This window comes from Hyperolius riggenbachi, chromosome 3, assembly GCF_040937935.1.
Source record: "Hyperolius riggenbachi isolate aHypRig1 chromosome 3, aHypRig1.pri, whole genome shotgun sequence".
Classification (NCBI taxonomy): Eukaryota; Metazoa; Chordata; class Amphibia; order Anura; family Hyperoliidae; genus Hyperolius; species Hyperolius riggenbachi.
In genome coordinates this window covers 76,710,162-76,732,573 of record NC_090648.1, presented here as the reverse complement: position 1 = coordinate 76,732,573, position 22,412 = coordinate 76,710,162, and the positions used below count along the sequence as shown (strand labels likewise).

The 22,412-nt window shown below is 45.6% G+C and overlaps 1 protein-coding gene across 4 annotated transcripts in view; it reads left to right on the top strand.

The window, feature by feature from the left end:
* Positions 1-22,412, top strand: part of COL5A3 (collagen type V alpha 3 chain) — a 340,614-nt gene that overhangs the window by 149,743 nt on the left and 168,459 nt on the right. For all 4 annotated transcript variants that reach the window (XM_068274411.1, XM_068274408.1, XM_068274409.1 and 1 more), the window contains exons 2-4: positions 5,043-5,210; positions 6,864-7,077; positions 20,333-20,495. In XM_068274411.1, coding sequence (XP_068130512.1) covers positions 5,043-5,210; positions 6,864-7,077; positions 20,333-20,495 — 545 coding nt within the window. The remainder of the gene's footprint in view (positions 1-5,042; positions 5,211-6,863; positions 7,078-20,332; positions 20,496-22,412) is intronic.

The following is a 22,412-nucleotide window of genomic DNA, read 5'->3' as shown; positions in this document are numbered from 1 at the left end:
ACTACAATGGTCCTAAAAGCCCCCTTACTAAAATACAAAGGAAAACAAAAGTTTGCTTTCCTAAAACAGAAAGAATTTGCGATAATTCAGGTTGGAGTGAGCTTGAGATGTCTCCCAGTGCATCACTGCTGAATACATGCAAATTAACCATTGTTACCCTTAGAAGCTAAACACACCTCCAGAACAGCTGGAATGCAATGATGTGTCAGCTTGTTAATTTGTACAGAGCCATAATAATCCAACATGCATACAGACTGTTTCGGATTTGATGATCCTCATCAGTCCATGCCATGGATTAATGTGGCTCTACATGGTAGGACCAGAAAGCCCTCTTACTAAAATGTTACGTACTGACAAAATAGAGGGCAGCAGAGGCTACGATGGATGGAGTCCACGAGATTACAAAGAGTTGGACGTGACTAGACATCTGAGAGGTTGAAAGACAGAGAGAGCTTAGAGAGAGCTTAGATCAAGTACAAGTCTGCCACTGGTGTCTTGCCAGTTGACAAACCCAGCAAAACACTAACCAGGACTCCAATGAAAGTCCAGAAACAAGCATGCAGCTAATCTTGTCAGATCTGAGAATAATGTCAGAAACACCTGATCTGCTGCATGCTTGTTCAGTGTCTATGGCTAAAACTATTAGAAGCAGCAGATCAGCAAGACAGCCAGGCAACTGGTATTGCTTAAAAGGAAAAGAATATGGCATCCTCCATGTCCCTCTCGCTTCAAAGGAAGGACCTTTAAAGGACACCTGAAGTGAGAGTGATATGGAAGTTGCCATATGAATTTCCTTTTAAACAATACCAATGGCCTGGCTGATAGTCAGGGCAGGTTCTCCCATGAAGCAAGGTGAAACAATTGCATCAGGCGCAGAGATTACAGGGGACGTATTTTGTACTTTGTTTACACTTACAGCATGCAGTTAGAGTAGGGGGAGAAGCAGGAGGAGAGCAAGGTAAAGAGGTCATCATTGGGGAAAAGCAGCTTGTTGTGCTGGGTGAGGAGTCTGAAAGTGAGTGAGGAAAGAGAGACAGGAGAGCAGCAGTGTGTCATTTGACTTGCACAGCAGAAGGCACTTCTGTCCTGACTAAGGAGGAATGGAGTAGCTGAGGGTGAGCAGTTTGTTTGGAAACAAAGGTGCATTTTTTCAGTTTTGTGTCCATCACTAATTACAAGCCCTTGCTTGCAAAAATAACAGTAATATACCTAAATGGCATACATATTTGAAAAAGAGTCCCTAAGGTAACTATTTATATATTTTTTTAATGTAATTTTTTTAATATATGCATTTTTTTTATTTTGGCAACTATGGGAAAAGGGGGGTTATTTTTAATAGTAAATGTAATATAAAATGTTTTATTAAACAAATGCATGGAGATGTAATTTTACTATTTGGCCATTAGATTCTTCCTCTTATGTACTGAACAGGAAGTTAATGCGTGTATGCGTTACTTTCTCTTTTGTTAATGATAGTGAATATGTTTTGGGCTGTAGTGTACTATGATATAGACGATCTAGCTATCTATCTGTACTGATGATCTGGTAACCATTCACACTCAATTTTTGGACGTGCCTTATCCACCTCCCAATCTTTTAAGAAATGTATTGTGTTTCCCCTGTAAAAAAGCAAATAGTTTTTCATATTTCCAATTTGTATTCGTTACTTGTATGTGTAAGGATCCGCTCAGCTGGCTGCACAGGCAGACAGCTGTTTGACCATTCCTTATGTCTGAGGGATGCAGGTTTCTGGAAAGGAGACCTGGCTTCATCTTGCAACTTTCAGAGTTGCTTTACCGAGGGATTTTCATACATGCAAATTGCCCAGCTGTCTCCTTTGAGGGCTGGCAGTATAAGAAGCTATGTTTCCCACAGTCCTTTGCTGGTCATTCCTTCAGGGTTTGTTGAAACACTCCTAGAGTGTCAGCCATTGTGGATCTGTTAAAGTTTACCTTAGGGTAATTCTTGGAACTGTACTAGGCAGTTTCCTAGTGCAGTTAGATTACATATCTGTTTTGTCTGTCTGTTGAGATTGTCCTGTCCCAGCGGTGGTCGACAGGAAATCGTTCTGTTTGTCTGGGTGCTAACCGGGGCAGCGGTTGCTACCGGTAGTCCCTTCTGATCTGTCTTGCTTGGATCGCAGTAGTCTTGCCCTAGCGCTGTGGATCCTTCTGTTCTGTTTTCCTGGATCGCACTAGCCTCTAGCGGTAGTGCTGTGGATCCTTCTGATCTGTCTTGCCTGGATCGCACTAGCCTTGCGCTAGTGCTGTGGATCCTTCTGTTCTGTTTTCCTGCAGTATAGCTGGAGCAGCAGTTGCTACCAGCTATCTCCTCCGCCTGTGTTGCTTGGATCGCACTAGCCCCTAGCGGTAGCTGCTGTGGATCCTTCTGATCTGCTTTCTTGTTCCTGAGCTCGAATCGCACTCGCTCTGACGGAAAGAGCAGTGGATCTCTCCTCTCGTATTCCTGTTTTCCATTTGTCTGTCTTGTCTGATACGAACGCTTGCTGTAGACTCGATGAGGTAACCGCTAAGCAAGCGCTCGCGTTCTTTGTTTCGTGTTTCTCTGTCGGTGGTTAGTTATGCGTGCTTGTCTCTGTTGTGCTTAACACGCAGAGACCGCGCTGTAAACGCGTTCGCTTTTGCGAATGAGTGCGGTGTTCGTGTTTAGTTAGCGTTTGTTATTTTCCTTATCTTCTCATTGTATGATTTGCTGTGCCTTTGCTATTCTCGTCCCCTACCTTGCTTAAGCCTTGTGTTACCTCTGGCAATCGCCTCTCTCGCGATTGCGTTCCTACTTTGTTTCTGCTGATGTGTGTTCACCGTCGCTGGGTCGCGACTAGATTGGTGAACACACATTCATCCTGTACCTGTGCTCTTTCTCTTTAAGGGCTGTTCAGCCCCGCATTGTCTTGATCTGTACAATCCCCATCTGGCATCTGTGGCTGTGCAGCGGTTGTACTCGTCTGCACTCCACAGCGCCATCTGCCAGTGGGAATTGCCCTCTACTGGTTCTTGCACCAAAGCTGGGTTCCCCCCTTCATACGCTTGTGGAGGATTTCCGCCGTGTCAGCGCACGCCTTGTGCGCTGATCACGGAGATATTTCCGCAATCGTCACAGTATGGCTTTTGCAATTTTTAATGACCTCAAAGATTTATTCCACTAAGTACAAACATCTATATAAGATATATCATCACTCAACAAGTTATTTTATAACTGAATACCATTAAATATAACTGATATAACTTTTTAGGAAACTTCCTGGAAACCATGGCAACACTGCATTGCTTGGTGCAAAAGATAGCTATAATTCTCTTCTCTTGATTTGTTTCATTGGTTTGTAAGTCTGCAGGAAGCACAGCAAAGTCCCTGGTATCCGGGACCGGCAGGGATCAACTGATGCTGAATACATGCCTAGGATTGCTTAGAAAAATTACTACTAAAAACGTTAAGCACTTACGATTACGCTCGCGCTTTTAGGTGTGCATCAGCCCTTAGACAGGTTTATCTGCCTAAACAAACACAGAACACAGAGAAGTGAATTTCTGCAGGAACTGCATGTGAAATAAAGACTTTTCATTTTGTGCTGTGCAAGAGTTTGGGTCTGCTTTTTAAGTGGGTGGGTGATTTGTGGATCCTGATTGGCCCTGCACTTTTTTTTTTAAACAGACATTTGAATAGAAGGTGAATTTTTCACTCATAGGTAATGTGTAGCAGAGGCCAATGTGCTGAAAATTTTTACAAAGAGAGACTGGAATGGACACGAAATGTATCAAAAAGTTCAGATCTATACAAATGATTTGAAAAGACTTAATTTTCATTGAATTCTTGCATTTCGTCTCAGTGTTTTCCTCTGTTGAATGTGGGAAGTTAATTCCTTTGAATCCACTGATGAAAGTGGGCCTGAAATTACATACTGTACAAGGCATGATGATTGCAACACGTTCCGTTGCTATGCGAGTGGAGAAAAGCTACATTTTACAACATTTATGCAGCTTGAAATTGGACCAATTGAATGAAGCCAATCTGAGATCCAATTGGTCCTTTTTTAAGTTGCACATATTTGCATACAAAATTGCATAATTCTGCATCAACGTGGGATTATTTCCATCTCACTGGACTTTCCTAGATTTGGATGCAGGGTCACTTTGAAGTTCTGTTCTTTATTGGACTTGATAAATGATCCTGGACCAGGGGTGTCAAATTCAAATACACAGTGGGATGAAATCGAAAACTCGGACCAAGATGCGGGCCAACCTCGAAGTCAATTGGTCACCTTCCTTTTCTTGCACACTTCCCTGGTGTCTAATGCCCCTTCCCTATACAGCTCCCTGGTGTCTAGTGGCCCCCCTCCCTCCACTATACAGTTTCCTGGTACTTAATGACCCTCTTCCCACTCCTGTACAGCTCCTTGGTGTCTAATGACCCCTTTCCCTCCCCTATACAGTTCCTTGGTGTGTAGTGGCCCTCTTCCCTCTCTTATACAGTTCCCTGGTGTCTGGTTGCCCCTTTCCCTTCACTATGTGGCTTCATAGTTTAAGTGCTTAGCTGTGTAAGCTTAGCACTCAGGTGCTCACAGGCCAAATATAATAAACAATGGAGAAACCGTTAGCATGCCAAATTTGATGGCACTACGGGCCAGATTTGGCCTGTGGGCCAGAGTTTGACATGTATGTCCTAGAGGGCTTGGAAAGCCTGCTTGTCTAATAACGGTTCATTACTCACTATAACAGATTGAGACACACATCAAGGCATGCTGCTACTGAATGAGATTGATAAAAGACATAAGGCTGGAAGTAGTCAAATGTTCCACCAAAGTAATCTTCTTTGTAATTGGAGCCTTTAAACCAGAGAAAATTGAAAATGTGTCATCAAGGCTTTAGTAATAGCTGTCCGGGATAATTTCCTCATTTGTCACGGTTGTTCTTTTTTTGTGTAAAACTATGCCATGCGTACTAGATGTGACGCGAGCTGCCATTATATGTGCAGTTTTCAGCCGTTCCAAGTGCCAGCATGCTGGACTAATCATCTTTCCTTTCCAGCCACGCCAGTTAACATCCTAGAAGCTCTGGAACTCAACGAAGACATTGAAGGAGTAACGTTAGCATCTGGACTTTGTACGCACAGGCAAGGAATTGAAGAGACAGATATTGCTTTCCGGTTGGAGAACAGAACTCATTTTAGTGCCCCAACCAAACAGCTATTTCCAGGTGGGTTGGACAACTTTATAATGCATGGACAGAAAAGAAGAAAAAATATATATGATACATTTGACTTGCTAATGTAACAAAGAAACAAAAAGAAAACTGCAATGCAGGTCACTGTCTAGGCATAACCACATATACTGTAGTAGATATACCCAAAAAAAGAGGCCTGCCCATCACATACATGATGCACATTAAAGCAAACGTGAAGCAAAGATAAACTTATGATATAATGAATTGTATGTGTAGAACAGCCAAGAAATAGAACATCAGTAGCAAAGAAGGGAGTCTCATATTGTTTTACAGTACAGGAAGAGTTTAAAAAAACTACAGTTTTTATTAGAGCTTCTCTGAGCTATTCAACCCAACTTTGGTCAAATACAGTCCTGTTTTCAAAAGCACTTAAACAGCCAAGAAACGGTTTTTGATAAGGTTTTACTGCAGAAAAGTTCAAAAGGTCATTAGCTCTGCTCTGTTTTATAGCTTAAAATACAGAGTGTGGTGTGTAAACTGCATATATGACAGAATGACGCAATATTATAAAAACAAGCTATATAATTAAAAACATGAGACTCTTTTATTTGCTACTAATGTTGCATTCATCGTCCTTACTACACCTACAATTCATTATATCATTAGTTTTTTTTTTCGCTGCAGTTATCCTTTAAAGTGAATGGGAACCGCATTTTTTTAAAAATGAAGCAAATACTTACCTAAGGAGAGGGAAGGGTCATACAGAGCCTTCCGTCTCCTCTCCCGGTGCCCTCTATCCTGTGCTGTTTCCCCCCCCCCCCCCCCCCCTCTGTTTCAAACCCCCACCGAAAGGGTATTTGGAAGTCTTCGGGAGCCGTGTCCTCCCGAAGACGTGCGGCTCCATACTGCACAGGCGTGAGTCTGCAAGAGAGCGTGCTTGCGCAGGCGCAGTACAGGGCCGCCCTTCTTCAGGAGCACTCCCTGAAGACTTCTGAAGCCTTCTACGGCCGGATAAAGCAGTATTTGACTAATTTTGTCAAATACTGCTACCGGGCGAGCCAGCACTGGATCGAGGGCATCAGGAGAGGAGCTGGAAGGCTCTATAGGACCCAGAGCCTTCCCTCTCCTTGGGTAACTATCTGTCTCATTTTTTTTAAATGCGGTTCCCATTTACTTTAAATGCATGATCTCCCTTTAGTGGCTTCTACTGGCTGTCATCAGCAGGATCATATCTTCACATACCGTACAATATATTGTAAATCTTACAATAATTCCAGTCAGTAGAGAAAAGGCTGCTATTCCAGCTGTGGCCCTGGAGCTTCCTCTTATGTTAGCTTCACCCACTCCTCCTCTTTAGATATTCAGCAGAGATAGAAAATATTCACTAAAGCAGCAATTCATCCAATCTGCTAAGTCTATGTGATCCTCCAGATTGGCCGGCTTCTTTATGGCTGATCCCAGAAGAATACTACTCAGATTGAGTTTTGTACTTTTAGTGCTAGCCTTCCACACTCTCGGAAACATTTATCAAAGAGTAATAAATATGTGTTATTTTAGCAGATATATGGCTGTTAGTATTGGAAAATGTGTAGTAAACAAAGATCTCCAGTAACATGCTTGTGCTCATGTTCTGGAGAGAGTTGGAGGTTCACCCTCTTCTCTTGATCCCCATCTTCCACGGTTCAGGAGACCCATTCCCAGAAGACTTCTCCATCCTCACCACTCTGAAAGTCAGGAAAGGCGCACAGTTCTTCCTCTTCTCCATTTACAATGAAAAGGGTGTCCAGCAGCTGGGCGTGGAGATCGGACGCAACCCCGTGTTCCTTTATGAAGACCACTTGGGAAATCCACCTCCGGAGAAGTATCCTTACTTCAGGAAGATCAATCTGGCTGATGGCAAGTGAGTAGCGCTGTCATAGAAGTATCTACTTGTGTCTTCACAAGTAGAGATGTGGCGAACGGTTCCCGAACCGTACGCCGGCGAACATCTCTGAATCCCTGGGGGGTTTACTACTTCCGGGTCGCTCTGACCCAGAGTAGTATGCCTGCGCTGCCCGGCGGAGCCCGTCCTAGATCGCGCTCCTGTTGCCGGGCACTTTCTGCGCATGTGCGTGACGTCATGAACGACGTCACGCTCATGTGCAGAGAGTGCCCGGCAATTGGAGCGCGATCTAGGACGTGCTCCGCCGGGCAGCGCAGGCGTAATACTCCGGGTCAGAGCGACCCGGAAGTAGTAAACCCCCCAGAGATGTTCGCCTGGCGAACCGTTCGCCACAACTCTATTCACAAGATCAATATGTGTTTATATGGTTGATGTGGTGTCTGTTAATATTTTTAATGCAACTTTATAATAGATAGTGGGCCCGATCCATTTCACTTTTCTCATTGGTGATATTTTCACATCTTATTAATAACATGCCTTTTAACTCATTAGCAGCTTCAATAGAGTTATCTTGTTTGAGATTGTGCACTGCTTCTGACCTCAGTGGGCAGATCTCGTTGTGCTGTAAATTCTTGGAATGCTTTGATCGCTCTCTACTAGCAGAAAATATAGAAACTGATCGCAGAAGTACTCTGTTATTGTCACACACTGCCCCCTAGTGATAAGTGGACACAAATACACATTACAGCAGTTCTAAATAGTAGAAAGGAAATGTAACAAAGAAGAAAACAAAAGGTGCTAAAATAAATTGGCCTGGAGCACTTACAAGCCTCTTAATAGATTAGCTGCTAAAGGGCTAAGCCACCAGCAAACAAGAAAATACTGGGTGTGGCTATCCCGCATAAGTGGGCGTGGCCATGACATGTGGGTGGAGCAGGAGGGCGGATTGGGGCGGGGCTGTTTGCGGGGAAAAAATGGATGTTGGGGTGATTGAGGCGCGCGTAGCGCGCCGAAAGATTGGCGCGGCCATGACATTGTATGGGCGAAGCTTAACCGTAGCACAGCAAATATAGCCAACTATGACCATTAAATAATAAATGCAGCAACAGTTACCCCAGACACCAGAAAATAAAAACGCAATTTGGGCCACATTTCAGCAGAAATCAAACGCAATTAGGGCACATTTTCAGCAGAAATCAAACGCAATTAGGGCACATTTTCAGCCGAAATCAAACGCAATTAGGGCACATTTTCAGCAGAAATCAAACGCAATTAGGGCAGAGTTCAGCAGAAATCAAACGCAATTAGGGCCACATTTTCAGCAGATATCAAACGCATTTAGGGCACAGTTCAGCAGAAATCAATCGCAATTAGGGCCACATTTTCAGCAGATATCAAACGCATTTAGGGCACAGTTCAGCAGAAATCAATCGCAATTAGGGCCACATTTTCAGCAGATATCAAACGCATTTAGGGCACAGTTCAGCAGAAATCAATCGCAATTAGGGCCACATTTTCAGCAGATATCAAACGCATTTAGGGCACAGTTCAGCAGAAATCAATCGCAATTAGGGCCACATTTTCAGCAGATATCAAACGCATTTAGGGCACAGTTCAGCAGAAATCAATCGCAATTAGGGCCACATTTTCAGCAGATATCAAACGCAATTAGGGCACAGTTCAGCAGAAATCAATCGCAATTAGGGCCACATTTTCAGCAGATATCAAACGCATTTAGGGCACAGTTCAGCAGAAATCAATCGCAATTAGGGCCACATTTTCAGCAGATATCAAACGCATTTAGGGCACAGTTCAGCAGAAATCAATCGCAATTAGGGCCACATTTTCAGCAGATATCAAACGCATTTAGGGCACAGTTCAGCAGAAATCAATCGCAATTAGGGCCACATTTTCAGCAGATATCAAACGCATTTAGGGCACAGTTCAGCAGAAATCAATCGCAATTAGGGCCACATTTTCAGCAGATATCAAACGCATTTAGGGCACAGTTCAGCAGAAATCAATCGCAATTAGGGCCACATTTTCAGCAGATATCAAACGCATTTAGGGCACAGTTCAGCAGAAATCAATCGCAATTAGGGCCACATTTTCAGCAGATATCAAACGCATTTAGGGCACAGTTCAGCAGAAATCAATCGCAATTAGGGCCACATTTTCAGCAGATATCAAATGCAATTAGGGCACAGTTCAGCAGAAATCAATCGCAAATTCGCAATTAGGGCTGCGGCTGCAAAAAGAAAAGAATTTACTCACCTGGCAGGCTGGCACTGGCAGAAGTCTTCTCTCCCTGGTCTCCTCTCCCGGCCGGCTTCTCAGGCGCGCAGTTCCCACGGAGCTCCCTTCCTGGCTTCCTCCTCCAATCTCCCGCGCTGATTCATGCAGGGCTACGGGTCGGGAAGATGGCCACCCGAAGCCCTGTACTGGAGACATAGTCTCCAGAGCAGGGCTTCGGCGGCGGCCATCTTCCTGTAGCCCTGCTCTGCTCTGCCAGCCCGGCGGGGCTGCGGGGAAAAAGTGACGTCACGCCGACGTCACGGAGCCGCCGAGGCCCCTAAGATTGTGAGGCCCCAAGCGACCGCTTGGTTCGCTTTATGCCTCGCGGCGCCCCTGCATGTGCCCTTGATGTAGAGCTGCCTTCTCAAACTGTTTGCCTGTTCCACTGGCTTTAGCAGTGTCGGGCTGGGAGGTGGAAAAACAGAGGAAATCCACCTGCTGGCCAAGCAGCAGGAACCCTGTGTTATCACTCCCAATAGGAACCTGCAGCAAGTCTTCACTGTGAGCAGCAACACATTATTTCCTAGTCCAGGTAGTCAACCGGGTATGAAATTAAGAAAAAAGGGGGGACAACCTAGATGAACACTTACAGGAGACAGGCACAGTCAGGGACACAACTGCACAGTTCCTTTTATGTAACAATCATCAAAGCCAGGTAGATGCAGTATCGGACTGGAAGCTGGAAAAGCTGAGGAAAGCCACTTGCTGGCCAAGCAGCAGTAATCAGGTGTTGCTGCTCACAATGCAGCAGGTTTCTATTGGGAGTGATAACACAGGGTTTCTGCTGCTTGGCCAGCAGGTGGATTTACTCAGTCTTTTCGCCACTCAGTCCAACACTGGGTAGATGTTTGTGGCAGGTAGCATTTCTTCATGTGCCCTTGATGTAGAGCTGCCTTCTCAAACTGTTTGCCTGTTCCACTGGCTTTAGCAGTGTCGGGCTGGGAGGTGGAAAAACAGAGGAAATCCACCTGCTGGCCAAGCAGCAGGAACCCTGTGTTATCACTCCCAATAGAAACCTGCAGCAAGTCTTCACTGTGAGCAGCAACACATTATTTCCTAGTCCAGGTAGTCAACCGGGTATGAAATTAAGAAAAAAGGGGGGAAAAAAGAAACTAAGACTGACTGGAAACAGGTTCTGGACTGGAAGGGCAACCTGGAAACTAGTAGGCAGGATAACCGTCAGAGAACTGGAGCTGGAAGTAGCTGGGTAAAAGAGAGTCAGGATTGCCTTTTTTCTAAAGCACATGTCAGTTGTTCCAATCTTCCCTAAATAGCCTGAAGTTTTAAGTCAGGTTCACTCATCTATCTTAAATAGTCTGTAGGTCAGGGGGGAAATAAGTTCTGGCTGCAGTTCCAAATTTATGCAGCAGGTGGCGGCCATCTGCAAATAAACAGCCTAGTTGTACTTTGAACAGGAAGTGAAGCCATGTTCAGTCATAAGGAGGCCAGAAGAGACCAAACCAAGAACCAGCAGAGGGGAGCTGTGAAAACAGTGACAAAGGTTGGGAGCATATAATGCAAGTATAGTGCAGTCTGTGACATTAATATTACCTGTACTAACAAGTCTCTAGTGGCTGATCATGGAACCTCAGCTGATCCAGTTCAGTATGATGCCTGAAGAAGAAACTTAAGGTTTCGAAAGCTTGCAATAAACCATGTACTGTTAGATATAAAAGGGGTTCTCTGGGGGGGATTTGAACATAATAACAGACTGGGGCTTCTACCGGCCTCTTGCAGCTGTAATGTCCTGCGCCGTCCTCCTACGATCCTCGGTTCCCCACCACCAGCACCAGTCAATTATATTCGTCTTATAAGACGAATAGTGTGCACTCCCGCTTGTACTGCGCCTGCGCATTAAGCTCCCGATGACGCGCGTGAACACGCTCGCCGCAGTTGGATCAGATGCTGAATTAGACCGGGAGCAGCGGTGGGGAATGCCGAATCGTTGGAGGACGGCGTGGGACATCACAGCTGCAGGGGGCTGGTAGAAGCCCCAGGTAAGTGCCCATTTTTATTTTGAACCCCCCCTCCCACATAACCCCTTTAAAGGTATTTTCCAAATCAATAGTTGCTGGTTCGATGTCTGCATTTCTGCTCCACAACAACACCGACCGGACCACACTTCACTTACTTCATCTAGTGTGATTGATGACGATCCTAAGCAGGAAACAGATAAGGCAGGCCTCTGGGATTAACTGTAGCAATTTTCAGGATTACAGGAACACACACAAACTTTCCCTGGAACCCAACCAGCTGCTGAAAGCAATGCTAAGCCCTGACATTCTTTCTATTTAGTGGTAGTTGCCATGTTTATGTCATTAATAGAACACATTCAATGCTGTTGGTATATATATATATATATATATATATATATATATATATATATATATATACGTATATAGTATATATATATGCATGTCTGTTGGCCCACAAGGGTAACTGGTAGCCAATCAACTAGTATTTAATGTAAGTAATGCTGCAGCCAACTGGTGCCCGACTCGCCACCCCTCCGCCATATAGCTGCAATTTACATGGCAGTCTATTATGCAGCTACCGAAGGGACGTCCAAATGAACTGCTTTGTGGTTGCCTAGAGCATTTACCGAACAGAAGAATATACACTTACAGTATATTTCACCAAGGGGTCTATTTATAAAACTGGGAAGTTTCCCAAAATGCCTGCACATTATTTTGGCAGTTGGCATGGATGTAACCTCTGAAGAAGTACCGCCGTGCGACACAGCCATCAGGCTGCCCGTTTGCACCTTGTATTTTAACATCCATCCACCTCACCTACGGTAGGACAACATCTGCCAAGCACCGTCTTGCAATTGTACAGCATGTTCTTACACTGATGTCCAGTCCCACACTGAATAAATACACAGCTGCACTGCAGTGCCGGACTGACATTTGTCTTCTTTGCATTAATGGATTTCTCCTGATATCCTGAGCATGCAAAGCCAAAAGTAGGTGGGAAGTGTCACCCTGTAACTTCCCTCAGAAGCGGGTCCAGCACGCTAAATATCTAGTGGACTGGGCAAGTTAGACTGATCAACTGCCACTTAACCTCCTGAGTGTTACGCCGCTCAGTCAGGAGGTTTTACACTATAAGTCCCATCCCACCCCATGCTAATTTATTATTTTATTTGTAACCATTAGATACTAGCTAGCACCAGCCTAGCTAGTATTGTCTGCTGGCACCTCCGGACATTCCCCCCCCCCCCCCCCCCGATCCTCCCCGATTGCCTGCTGGATACATTACCTTGCCTCGATCCTGCGATAGGTGCAGCCTACCTGCTCAGCTCCAGTCTTCACTATAGGGAGGATCGTACATGACGTCATGACATCTTGACGTCACCGACACTATGCGCAGTCCCGATCCTCCCCATGGTGAGGACCGGAGCTGAGCTGGAGGCTGCTCGATCGCTGGATCCCGGCGTGGTAATGTATCCAGCGGGTGATCGGGGGGGATGCGGGCAATCGGGGGGTGCCGGAAGACGATACTAGCTAGCATAGTGCTAGCTAGTTTCTAAAGGTTACAATTCAACAAATAAATGAATTCCGGCGGGTCCCGATCGGCCGGGAAAACCTCTACAGTGGCATGCCCCACACAGTGTCGGCCATACCGCTAAGGAGGTTAATAAATGTTTTTGAAAACAAAGAACACCCTGAGAATCCCCCATAAGCAAATGGACTAATCCAAAATCTGTCAGATCTGTCAGCCTTTTTTATTACTGCTTAGTGCAAGCGACAGCAACATAAGAGACAGGTAATTTCTAGCTCATTTTACTCTGGGACAAATGTACATTTTATACATATTCATACAAATGAAATTCAAATTTTACAGTTTTTCACGATAGTGGTCATGTTAGGGGACCAGAACCAGTTAAAACAAAACAAATACAATGTAAATACAAGTCTGCTACTAAAGTAACAGGCTCAGTACAACTAATTCTTTCACAATGTGCATTTGTTATCAAGCAGCTCAGTAAGTGATTCCTCTGGTAATTTTAGTAGTAAGACAAGCAGCGGCATGTCAGGCGTCTGAGCAGCGTGCACTGCGGATAATAGGATGTCATTATGGTAATGGGCTTTCCTCGGTACATACAGACCAGCTGGTCCATGTCCTCTGCAGTTTCATCTTTACACTTCAAAGGGACTTCCACTTCCCCATGTATTCATCGGAAATGAATGCTGAATTCCTCAGAAGCCCCTTTACATGCTGGAGTGACATCTTCCAGCGCCAAGGAGTTGATTTTATGAGGGAGATATGCAGGGAAGTCTTACCTTAATAACCAGTTCAGGACCACAGGCTTAACCCCTTCTCCCCCAGGGACCAAGCTATTTTTTACAATTCAATGCTCTGCAGCTGGAACAGCTCGCTGCAGAGCCACACAACTTAGCACACAAATGAATCTGCCCCCCTTTTGTTGCCACCAACAGAGCTTTCTGCTGGTGGCATCTCATTGCTGCTGCAATGTTAGCATCTCCTGGGACAGCTCAGTGACAGAGCTGTCCGCTATACAATACTGCAAGAGATCGCAGTGCTGTACAAACAAATACCGGCTCTTTTTTTCTATTTTACAGCCTGTCAGCCGTGATCGCGGGTGGTAGGCTGAGCACGGAGCTCTGTCCACTCCATGTATTGGGAGGTAATAATCCCGCATGTGCGTGATCGTTCCCTGCTAATCCCCGCCCACTGCTCTCAGTCCAGGGGCTGCCACCTTCCCGACGCCTATGGTCATGAAGTTAACCCGAAGTGAAAATAAACTCATGAGATAAACAATTGAATGTATCCTCCTATTCCTAAAAATTACTTTTTTAGAGGTCCCATGATTTTTATTTTATATTTAAACATTTACAGAGTAGATTGAATGTTTTGTTACCGCTGCTCAGTGGCAGCCTATTAAGTGTCCCAGAGCTAAAATACATGAACTATTGACCTTTTTCTATCTCTCCCCTCAGAAGTTGTATTCTGCCAAGAAAACTTGTATGGCTGTATTTTGCTTATCAGTGATGTTTACTATATTCTCGAAAAGGTACCGACAAGACAGAAGCTGTCACTTCCATGCCTAAAAATGAACTCTTTCAGGCAGCAAAGTACAACAAGTAAAACAGCCTGGTTAGTAAAGTAAATGGGATCAGTCACCTAAAAATAAAAGTCAGATACTTACCTAAGTACAGGGAAGGCTCTGGGTCCTATAGAGCCTTCCTTCTCCACCCCCGGTGCCCTTTGTGCAGTGCTTCCTTCGCCGTTTGAATCTCCCACCGCGGGGGACTTTGGAAGTCTTTCGAGAGCCGAGTCCTCCCAAAGACAGGCAGCTCCATACTGCGCACTCGCGCACATGCAGTATGGAGCGGCCCGTCTTCGGGAGGACTCGGGCGCCCCAAGACTTCCCGTAGCCTCCCTTTGGCGGTGGAGATAGCAGCATTTGACCAAATTGGTCGAATGCTGCTATGGGGGATCCTGAGCTGGAACGGGCATCGGGAGAGGAGAGGGAAGGCTACAGGACCCAGAGCCTTCCATCTCCTTAGGTAAGTATCTGGCTTTTTTTTAAGCCGACGGTTCCCATTTACTTTAATATGTTTTGCACTGTACATGCACATGTTTGTTTCATCATGTCACATGTCACCACAGGTACACTTTAAACTTTCCAGTTATTTGCAGAGGCATTTTGTTAACTGAAAACTTGAATTGATAAAAAAGCAACAAAGGGGTGGATCCACCAAACATATCTTGTGAATTATCTCACTTTATTTAAGATGCGTACATACTTGCACTATAACTGTCATACACAGGGGCATTGCTAGCCCCAAAGATCAGTGGCACGTGCCCCGGATCTATTCTGGGGTGCCCTGAATGTCCCCCAGGCAGCAGGTAGCAGTAGCCATTTTCGGCCACTTAGTCTCCAGATTCTGCAGACATATTCTCTTCTGGGCTTCTCCCCTTAGTGTCTGATTGCCTGCTACAGAGGATCTCTCCAGACTTGGAGAGTAGATGGAGGAGATGAGTAGTTCCTCCTGCTGTGTTACTCTGCTGGTAAGGTGGATTCGGTGGGAGGACCAGTGAGGACACACACAACATTGCATGCTCCCTATGGAGGCTCCACAGCTTCCCGCATGTCTCTACAACACCCAACATGCCCCATAGAGGCACCACAGCACCCAGCATGGCACCACAGCACCCAGAATGGCACCCCGCATGTCCCATAGAGGCACCATAGCACCCAGCATGGCACCAAAGCCCCCAGCATGGCACCCTGCATGCCCCATAAAGGCACCACAGCACCCAGCATTGGCACCCCGCATGCCCCATAGAGGCACGACAGCACACAGCATGGCACCACAGCACCCAGCATGGCACCACAGCATCCAGCATGCAATTTTTTTGTATTAATGGAGAGGGAGGCTTCTTCCAACATTTTTCTGGGCAGGCCTACTTAGACCGCTGTAAAGTTCATGTAAATTTTGCTCCACCCATGACCACACCGATGTTCTGGTGCATGGCCACACCCATTTTAAGCTGGAGTGCCCAAAATTGCCCCGGATCTCTTAGGATCCTAGCAACACCCCTGGTCACACATGCACTATAACTGTCATCCTTAGCAATAATAAAGCATTTACCTTCCCCACACCCCTCAGTGTTTGAGCAGGAACTGCCATATTACTATCAATAAAGAGCCACCGGATGCAGCCAGCCAGGGACTTTCATTTTATTTATTGGAATAAGTTATTATTTCAAATTTTCTATCATACCCATTTAGAAAAATGGAAGGCTGAAGTAGTGCTTTAAACACACCAGATATTCATTGCGCACCACTGAACATCTGCTTAAATAAATCATCCCCCGCTATAGCTACAATCCACTTACACTTTGGAATTCTATTAGATTTCCCATCGGTGCAGAGCTCAGCCCAATCCCAGGTCTTTTCAAGCATTCCAGGGCACATAGGATACTATATACACACACAGAAGGATGGAAAAAGCATGTGTCCATTAACATATGTGCCATTGTTGGAAGATGCAAAGTATGACATTAATTAGTCCACAAATACACACGCACTATTATAACTGTCACCTGTAGGGGCAAGAACCTTATCCCTGGGGCCAGAGTTCCAGGCATAAGTCTATACAGTTTCTATGGAGATGGGAGAAAGGACAACGGTGCCACACCTAACAGAGCAGAGTCTGGTTGGCATGGTGTGGAGGCAGGGGCGTAACAATAAACCCTGCAAAGGATGCAGCCACAGGGGAGCCCTGAGAGATTGACAACTAAGAGCACGGAGAGAAAAAGCTTTCTGCTTTCTGCACAATTGTTCTAATGACTACATCTGCACAGTCACTGATAACGAATCATACAACGTTTTACAGACAAAGATTTGTAGACAGTCCCTATTCAGTGTTCAGCAGGGTCTTGTGTACAGCGCTTCTTTACCTCAGCCTCTCTACCCCTCCCCAAGTGCTCTGTACTGTAGTGATGCTTGAGGAGTCTGCAGAGCCAGTTCTGCTCCACCGGAAGAGGACAGAGTGAGTAATTAGCTAAGGCTGGGAGCTCAACCATGATAATTCATATCATGGCCGCGCTAGTGTTGACCGGCGCAAAAATTCGCAATTTGCACGCAAAACGCGAAAACAATAGCGTGGCCGTGATATGAGTTATCACGGTTTAGTGAACAAAGCCCCATGTGTGTCTGTATGTGTGAAAACATGCACGTTTTGTCACAGAAGCTAATGTAATTGATAGAGAAATTGTGTGCAGCACTTCACTGCTGTCTGTTTTTTATCTGCATGGGGAAAACACATACAAGTGTGCACTAGCCAATTGAATAGCATTGGTTCTCAGTTTACCTGTGCAGAAAGGGGCGAGGGGCCCCATCCAAAGTTTTGCAGGGGGCCCAGGGATTTTTAGTTACGCCCCTGTATAGAGGGGTGTGCCTTAGTTTATCATGACACACCTTTGGGTGATGTTGGTGGGCAGCTGTGCACATGCTAGATTCTCAATCAAGACGGCCCCGAACATCTGCCTTGGCTGCGTTCCTTTGTGTGTATGAGAATTCAGACTACATACCTTGCCCTAATCTCCTGATCTTTGTTACTCTACCCCACCCTAATTTATTATTCTTACTTTTCCTTAGCCCAAATAATTACCATAACTATTAACCCAAACTAAACCCTAAACTTACCTAAAACCTAATCAGAATCAGAAAAATGTATTTCGCCAAGTACAACGGAGTTGTACCTGGAATTATTTTTGGCACTACAGGGTAATATACTAACCCTCTCTCACTTTTTTTGCTTTCCTACCCCTTTAAACTAGAGATAATTTTCAGTTGCGTTAAACAGCACTATTAACCACCCTATTAAGATCGCCAGGGCAGCTGCGGGAGGGTTTTTTTTTAATAAAAAAAAAACTATTCCATGCAGCGAACTGAAAGTTGGCTGCATGAAAGCCCACTAGAGGGCGCTCCGGACGCGTCATTCTGATCGCCTCCGGCGATCAGAATTAACAAGGAAGACCGCAATGAGCGGCCTTCCTTGTTTTGCTTACCTCGTCGCCATGGCGACGAGCGGAGTGACGTCATGGACGTCAGCCGACGTCCTGACGTCAGCCGCCTCCGATCCAGCCCTTAGCGCTGGCCGGAACTGTTTTTTCCGGCTACGCTGGGCTCGGGCGGCTGGGGGGACCCCCTTTCGCTGCTGCACGCGGCGGATCGCCGGTCTGCGGCGGCGATCAGGTAGCACACACGGCTGGCAAAGTGCCGGCTGCGTGTGCTCCTTTTTATTTCATGAAAATCGGCCCAGCAGGGCCTGAGTGGCAGCCTCTGGCGGTGATGGACGAGCTGAGCTCGTCCAGACCGCCCAGCAGGTTAAAAGGAACCCGAGGTGGGAGACCTAGGGAAACTGACATATTTATTTCCTATTAAACAATACCAGTTGCCTGGCAGTCCTGTTGATCTTTCTGGTCAGTAGGGTCTAAATCACACACCTGAAACCAGCATGCAGCTAATCTTGTCAGATTTGTCATAGACATCTGATCTGTTGCATGCTTGTTCAGGGTCTATGGCTTAAAGTATTAGAGGCAGAGGATCAGCAGGACAGCCATGCAATCTGCATTATTTAAACGGAAATAAATGTGTCAGCCTCCATAATCCTTTTACCTTGGGTTCCATTTAAAAACTGCTTCAAATGAATAGTTAATTGGTAAACACAGAGAGGGGATTTGGTCTCAATCAAAACTATGGTGAAACATGTTTGTGCATCAGTGCCACATTGTAATACCTTTACATTGATGATGATTCTTGTTTATATTTACAACAAGAACATAACAACCCCAACCAACAAAACTGTGGAAATAGGAAAATGTATGCCTCCTGTATTTCTTCTGTACCATATATGCTCGCATATAAGCCGACCCGTGTATAAGCCGAGGTACCCACTTTTCCCTCTGAAACCAGGAAAAAGTCATTGACTCACATATAAACCCCCTCCTCAGTACAGCACCCTCCACAGTAGCCAGATGTGCCCCCAGTACAAGTCATCCCTTCTCCCCATAGCAAGATGTGCCCCAAGGATGACACAGTTGTGTCTCAAGACGTCACTAGATGGCATCCTAGATATGAGACACAGCGATTGCCACCCAGGAAGAATACCTGATCATTGCACCTCCGAGACTATTCTTTCTCCACAAGCTGGGGGGGACACAAGTAGTCTTGAGCAGCACACTCTACACACCATGGTGCAGGGGATGGGGAGAATGGACACAGCAGGGAGCCAGCTAGCAAGAGCAGGATCACTAGTGTACAATCCTTATGCTCCTCTGCCAGTAACAAAACCTGCTCCATCATCCATTCTGCTCCACTGACTCGCATATAAGCCGAAGGGGTAACTTGTGAGTACATTTTTTGTGTTGAAAAATAAGGCTTATACGCGAGTATATAAGGTATTTCATGGCAACTACTTCTTCTTCATCACGTGCAGAAGGCATGGTCGGAATTTTAAATCCGATGGAATTCCAAAATTTCACCTGAAAATTCTGAACATATTGAAAATGTCACAGATTCTGAGTTTGCATTCTGAAAGCACGAAATTGCAATTCAGGACGGTTTTACATCTGAGGAAAGTGTTGCGGTGTAATGTGCCTCCCCCTTTGCATCGCAACGCCAAAAACGCGATTCATATAACTCTGCGTCAAAGTGCGCTGACAGCGTCATATGTATAGCGCCGCTCCCACATGCCGCTCGCATGCCCTTCGCCCCTTGTCCTTTGACCTGACCTGGACAGGAAGTCCGTCACTGGGATTTCCGGCTTCCCTGTCGCATTTAAAAATTAGGTAATTGACTCACATTCATTTCGCCTGCCATGCGTCGCTGTGGAAGTCACACTGTAACATGCTGTTGACTGGTCGGCAGCAAATCAGAAGCTTCCTACGCGACGTGGTTAGTGTAGTGGGCCCCATACACTTTCTTTGCTGTTGCCTTACCCTGCATACAGACAGGGGAAAACGCAATGCAAAAAAACTGCCTAAGTGTAAAAGGGGCCTCCTTGAAAATATATTTTAGCACTAACCAAATATGGTTTATTCCAATTTGTGAATACATGTTAACGATAGGTTACAATTTTGCCTAGAATTTTCTCTTAGAGGTTTTGCTTTTATTGTGCTCGGGCTTGCTCAGTAGCCATTTTTCGCTATTTATGTAAAAATTAGAGCAAACAATATCTGCTGAGCATGCACAAAAGACATAAATGCGAAAACACTATGTGGAAATTGTAAGTGAAAAATGCAAACATTTTAAGCTGTGTGTTTTCCCAATTCCGACTTTCAACTCGAAATTGCAAAGTTCCGGTGTAAAATTTGTAATTCCGTGAAATCCCTGTGGTCATCTGCAATTGAATCCCTTTTGTTTATTTTGTCTAATAATAAATGCATGCTTAGTAAAAATGCCTATAAACCACAGACTGTATCTGGTGATCTTTGGCAGGTGGCATCGGATTGCACTGAGTATTCAGAAAAAAAATGTGACCATTTACGTAGACTGTGAAAAGAAGCAAACCCACTTCCTGGAACGCGAAGACAATGCCGTTATCAGCACAGAAGGCGTGGCGTTATTTGGGACACGACTACTTGACGAGGAGGTCTTTGAGGTAGGCATCAAGACCTGTTTGGGTTATGATATCAGACATCTGACGTGTTTTAGGAGCAGCAGTATATGGCACTGAGAGTGGCAGACGGAAAGAAAGTTGGCCCTCCAGGTGATATCATTTTTGAATGAACTGATGCAAATTTTCAAAAATAACTAGGTCTTTTTCTCAGGCCTGGGCAACACAGAAAGAGGTCCAGGCTGGCTGGCAAAAGTAAAATCACAAAGTTGTAACGTGGTCAGGACTAAAGGCAACCCATTTTTTTAAGCCTAATTATCACGGGTGCTCCCATTGGAGGCACCGCCTGATTTGTACTCTTTACCGCTCAAGGCCACTGTCAGCCGCCGCTACCTTCAGTATTGGTACCCAGATGATGCTTCCCCCCCTCCAGTATAGGTAGCCAAATTACCTTTCCTCTTCCCTCCAGTATAGGTAGCCTGTTGAACTCTTCCCTATAGTACAGTTAGCCAGAAAATCCTCCGTTTCCCCCCTCCTCCAGTTTATATTGCCATACAACCTCCCCTTCCCTCCAATATAGGTAGCCTGATGACCCCTCTTCCCCTTCCCTCTAGTTTAAGAAGCCAGATGACCCCCTCCCCCCATATAAATAGGCTGATGACTATCCTCCCTCCAGTATAGGTAGTCCACTGTATAGCCTGCTTCTCACCCACCCTTGATCCTGTGGTGCCCCTAGGCCATGGCCTACATGGCCTTGGCTTAAATCCGACTCTGACTGGAGGATCCAACTTCAATATGAATGATTGATGGATAACTGTTCTTTTAACTGTTTTTCCTTAAATTGAACACAAGGTGAAAATAGAATGATGAGATAAACCATTGTATCTATTCTCCTACTCCTAAAAATGACTTTTTTTGGGATATTGCATGGTTTTATTTTATGTTTAAAGTGTACCAGAGCTGCCTAATAATAAAAGTGTTATACATACCTGGGGCTTCCTCCAGGCCCATCCGCATGGACCGCTCCCACGCCGCCATCCTCAGCCTTCTCCAGCTCCGGTACCGGGTCCCGTAACTTCAGCCAGTCATGGCCAGTCTGACGCAAGTAAAGCGCATTTCTCTTGCGTCAGACTGGTGGCGTGGGAGCGATCCATGTGGATGGGGCTGGAGGAAGCCCCAAGTATGTATACAACTTTTATTATGAGTCAGCTCTGGTTTCCTTTAAACATTTACAAAGTAGATTTAATGTTTTATTGCTCAATGGCAGTCTATTAAGTGGCCCAATAGGCTTCTTATCAAGTTTCCTGTCAAGGGACAGGCAGGCTTTTGGGCTAATCAAAGTGCGGGGATAATGTCCTTTAAAGTGATGGACCCGCAGGGGCTCAGGGCAGGACGAGTGGAGCTCTCGTCACTGCTAATTAGCGGGCAGAAGTTCGCAGCGCTCCCTAGGCTACTCTGATAAGACATGTTAACTCTGATAAGGCATGCTATGTGTCTTAGTGAATCAAGCCCATGGTGTGCAGAAAATGCATGCAGAAAACAGAAAGACTGGTGCGTCCCCTGCCTTAGTAAAATGACTATGTACTTTAGACAGCAAAGTCCTGAGTATCGGGCACCGCCGGGGATCGCCTGATTCCAGATACATGTGATTGCCAGTTGCTTGAGCAACCGGCCTAAAAAGCAACCTCCCCCCCCCCTTCTAATACTTGCTGAGCCTCCAGCGTTGTGTAGCAGCCTTCGTGCAACACCTAACGGGCTCCAAGCAGCTTTCCAGCTTCCCCTATGCACACAAGCCGGCATGTCACCTGACCAGAGGCGTAGCTAGGGTTTTCAGCACTCGGGGACAAGGACAGTTTTTGCGCTCTCCCCCCCCGCCCCCCCCCCCACCGACAAAATATGCATGGCCACACATCAGAATGTGGACGTGGTCATGTGGTCATGGGTGGAGTCAAACGTACAAAT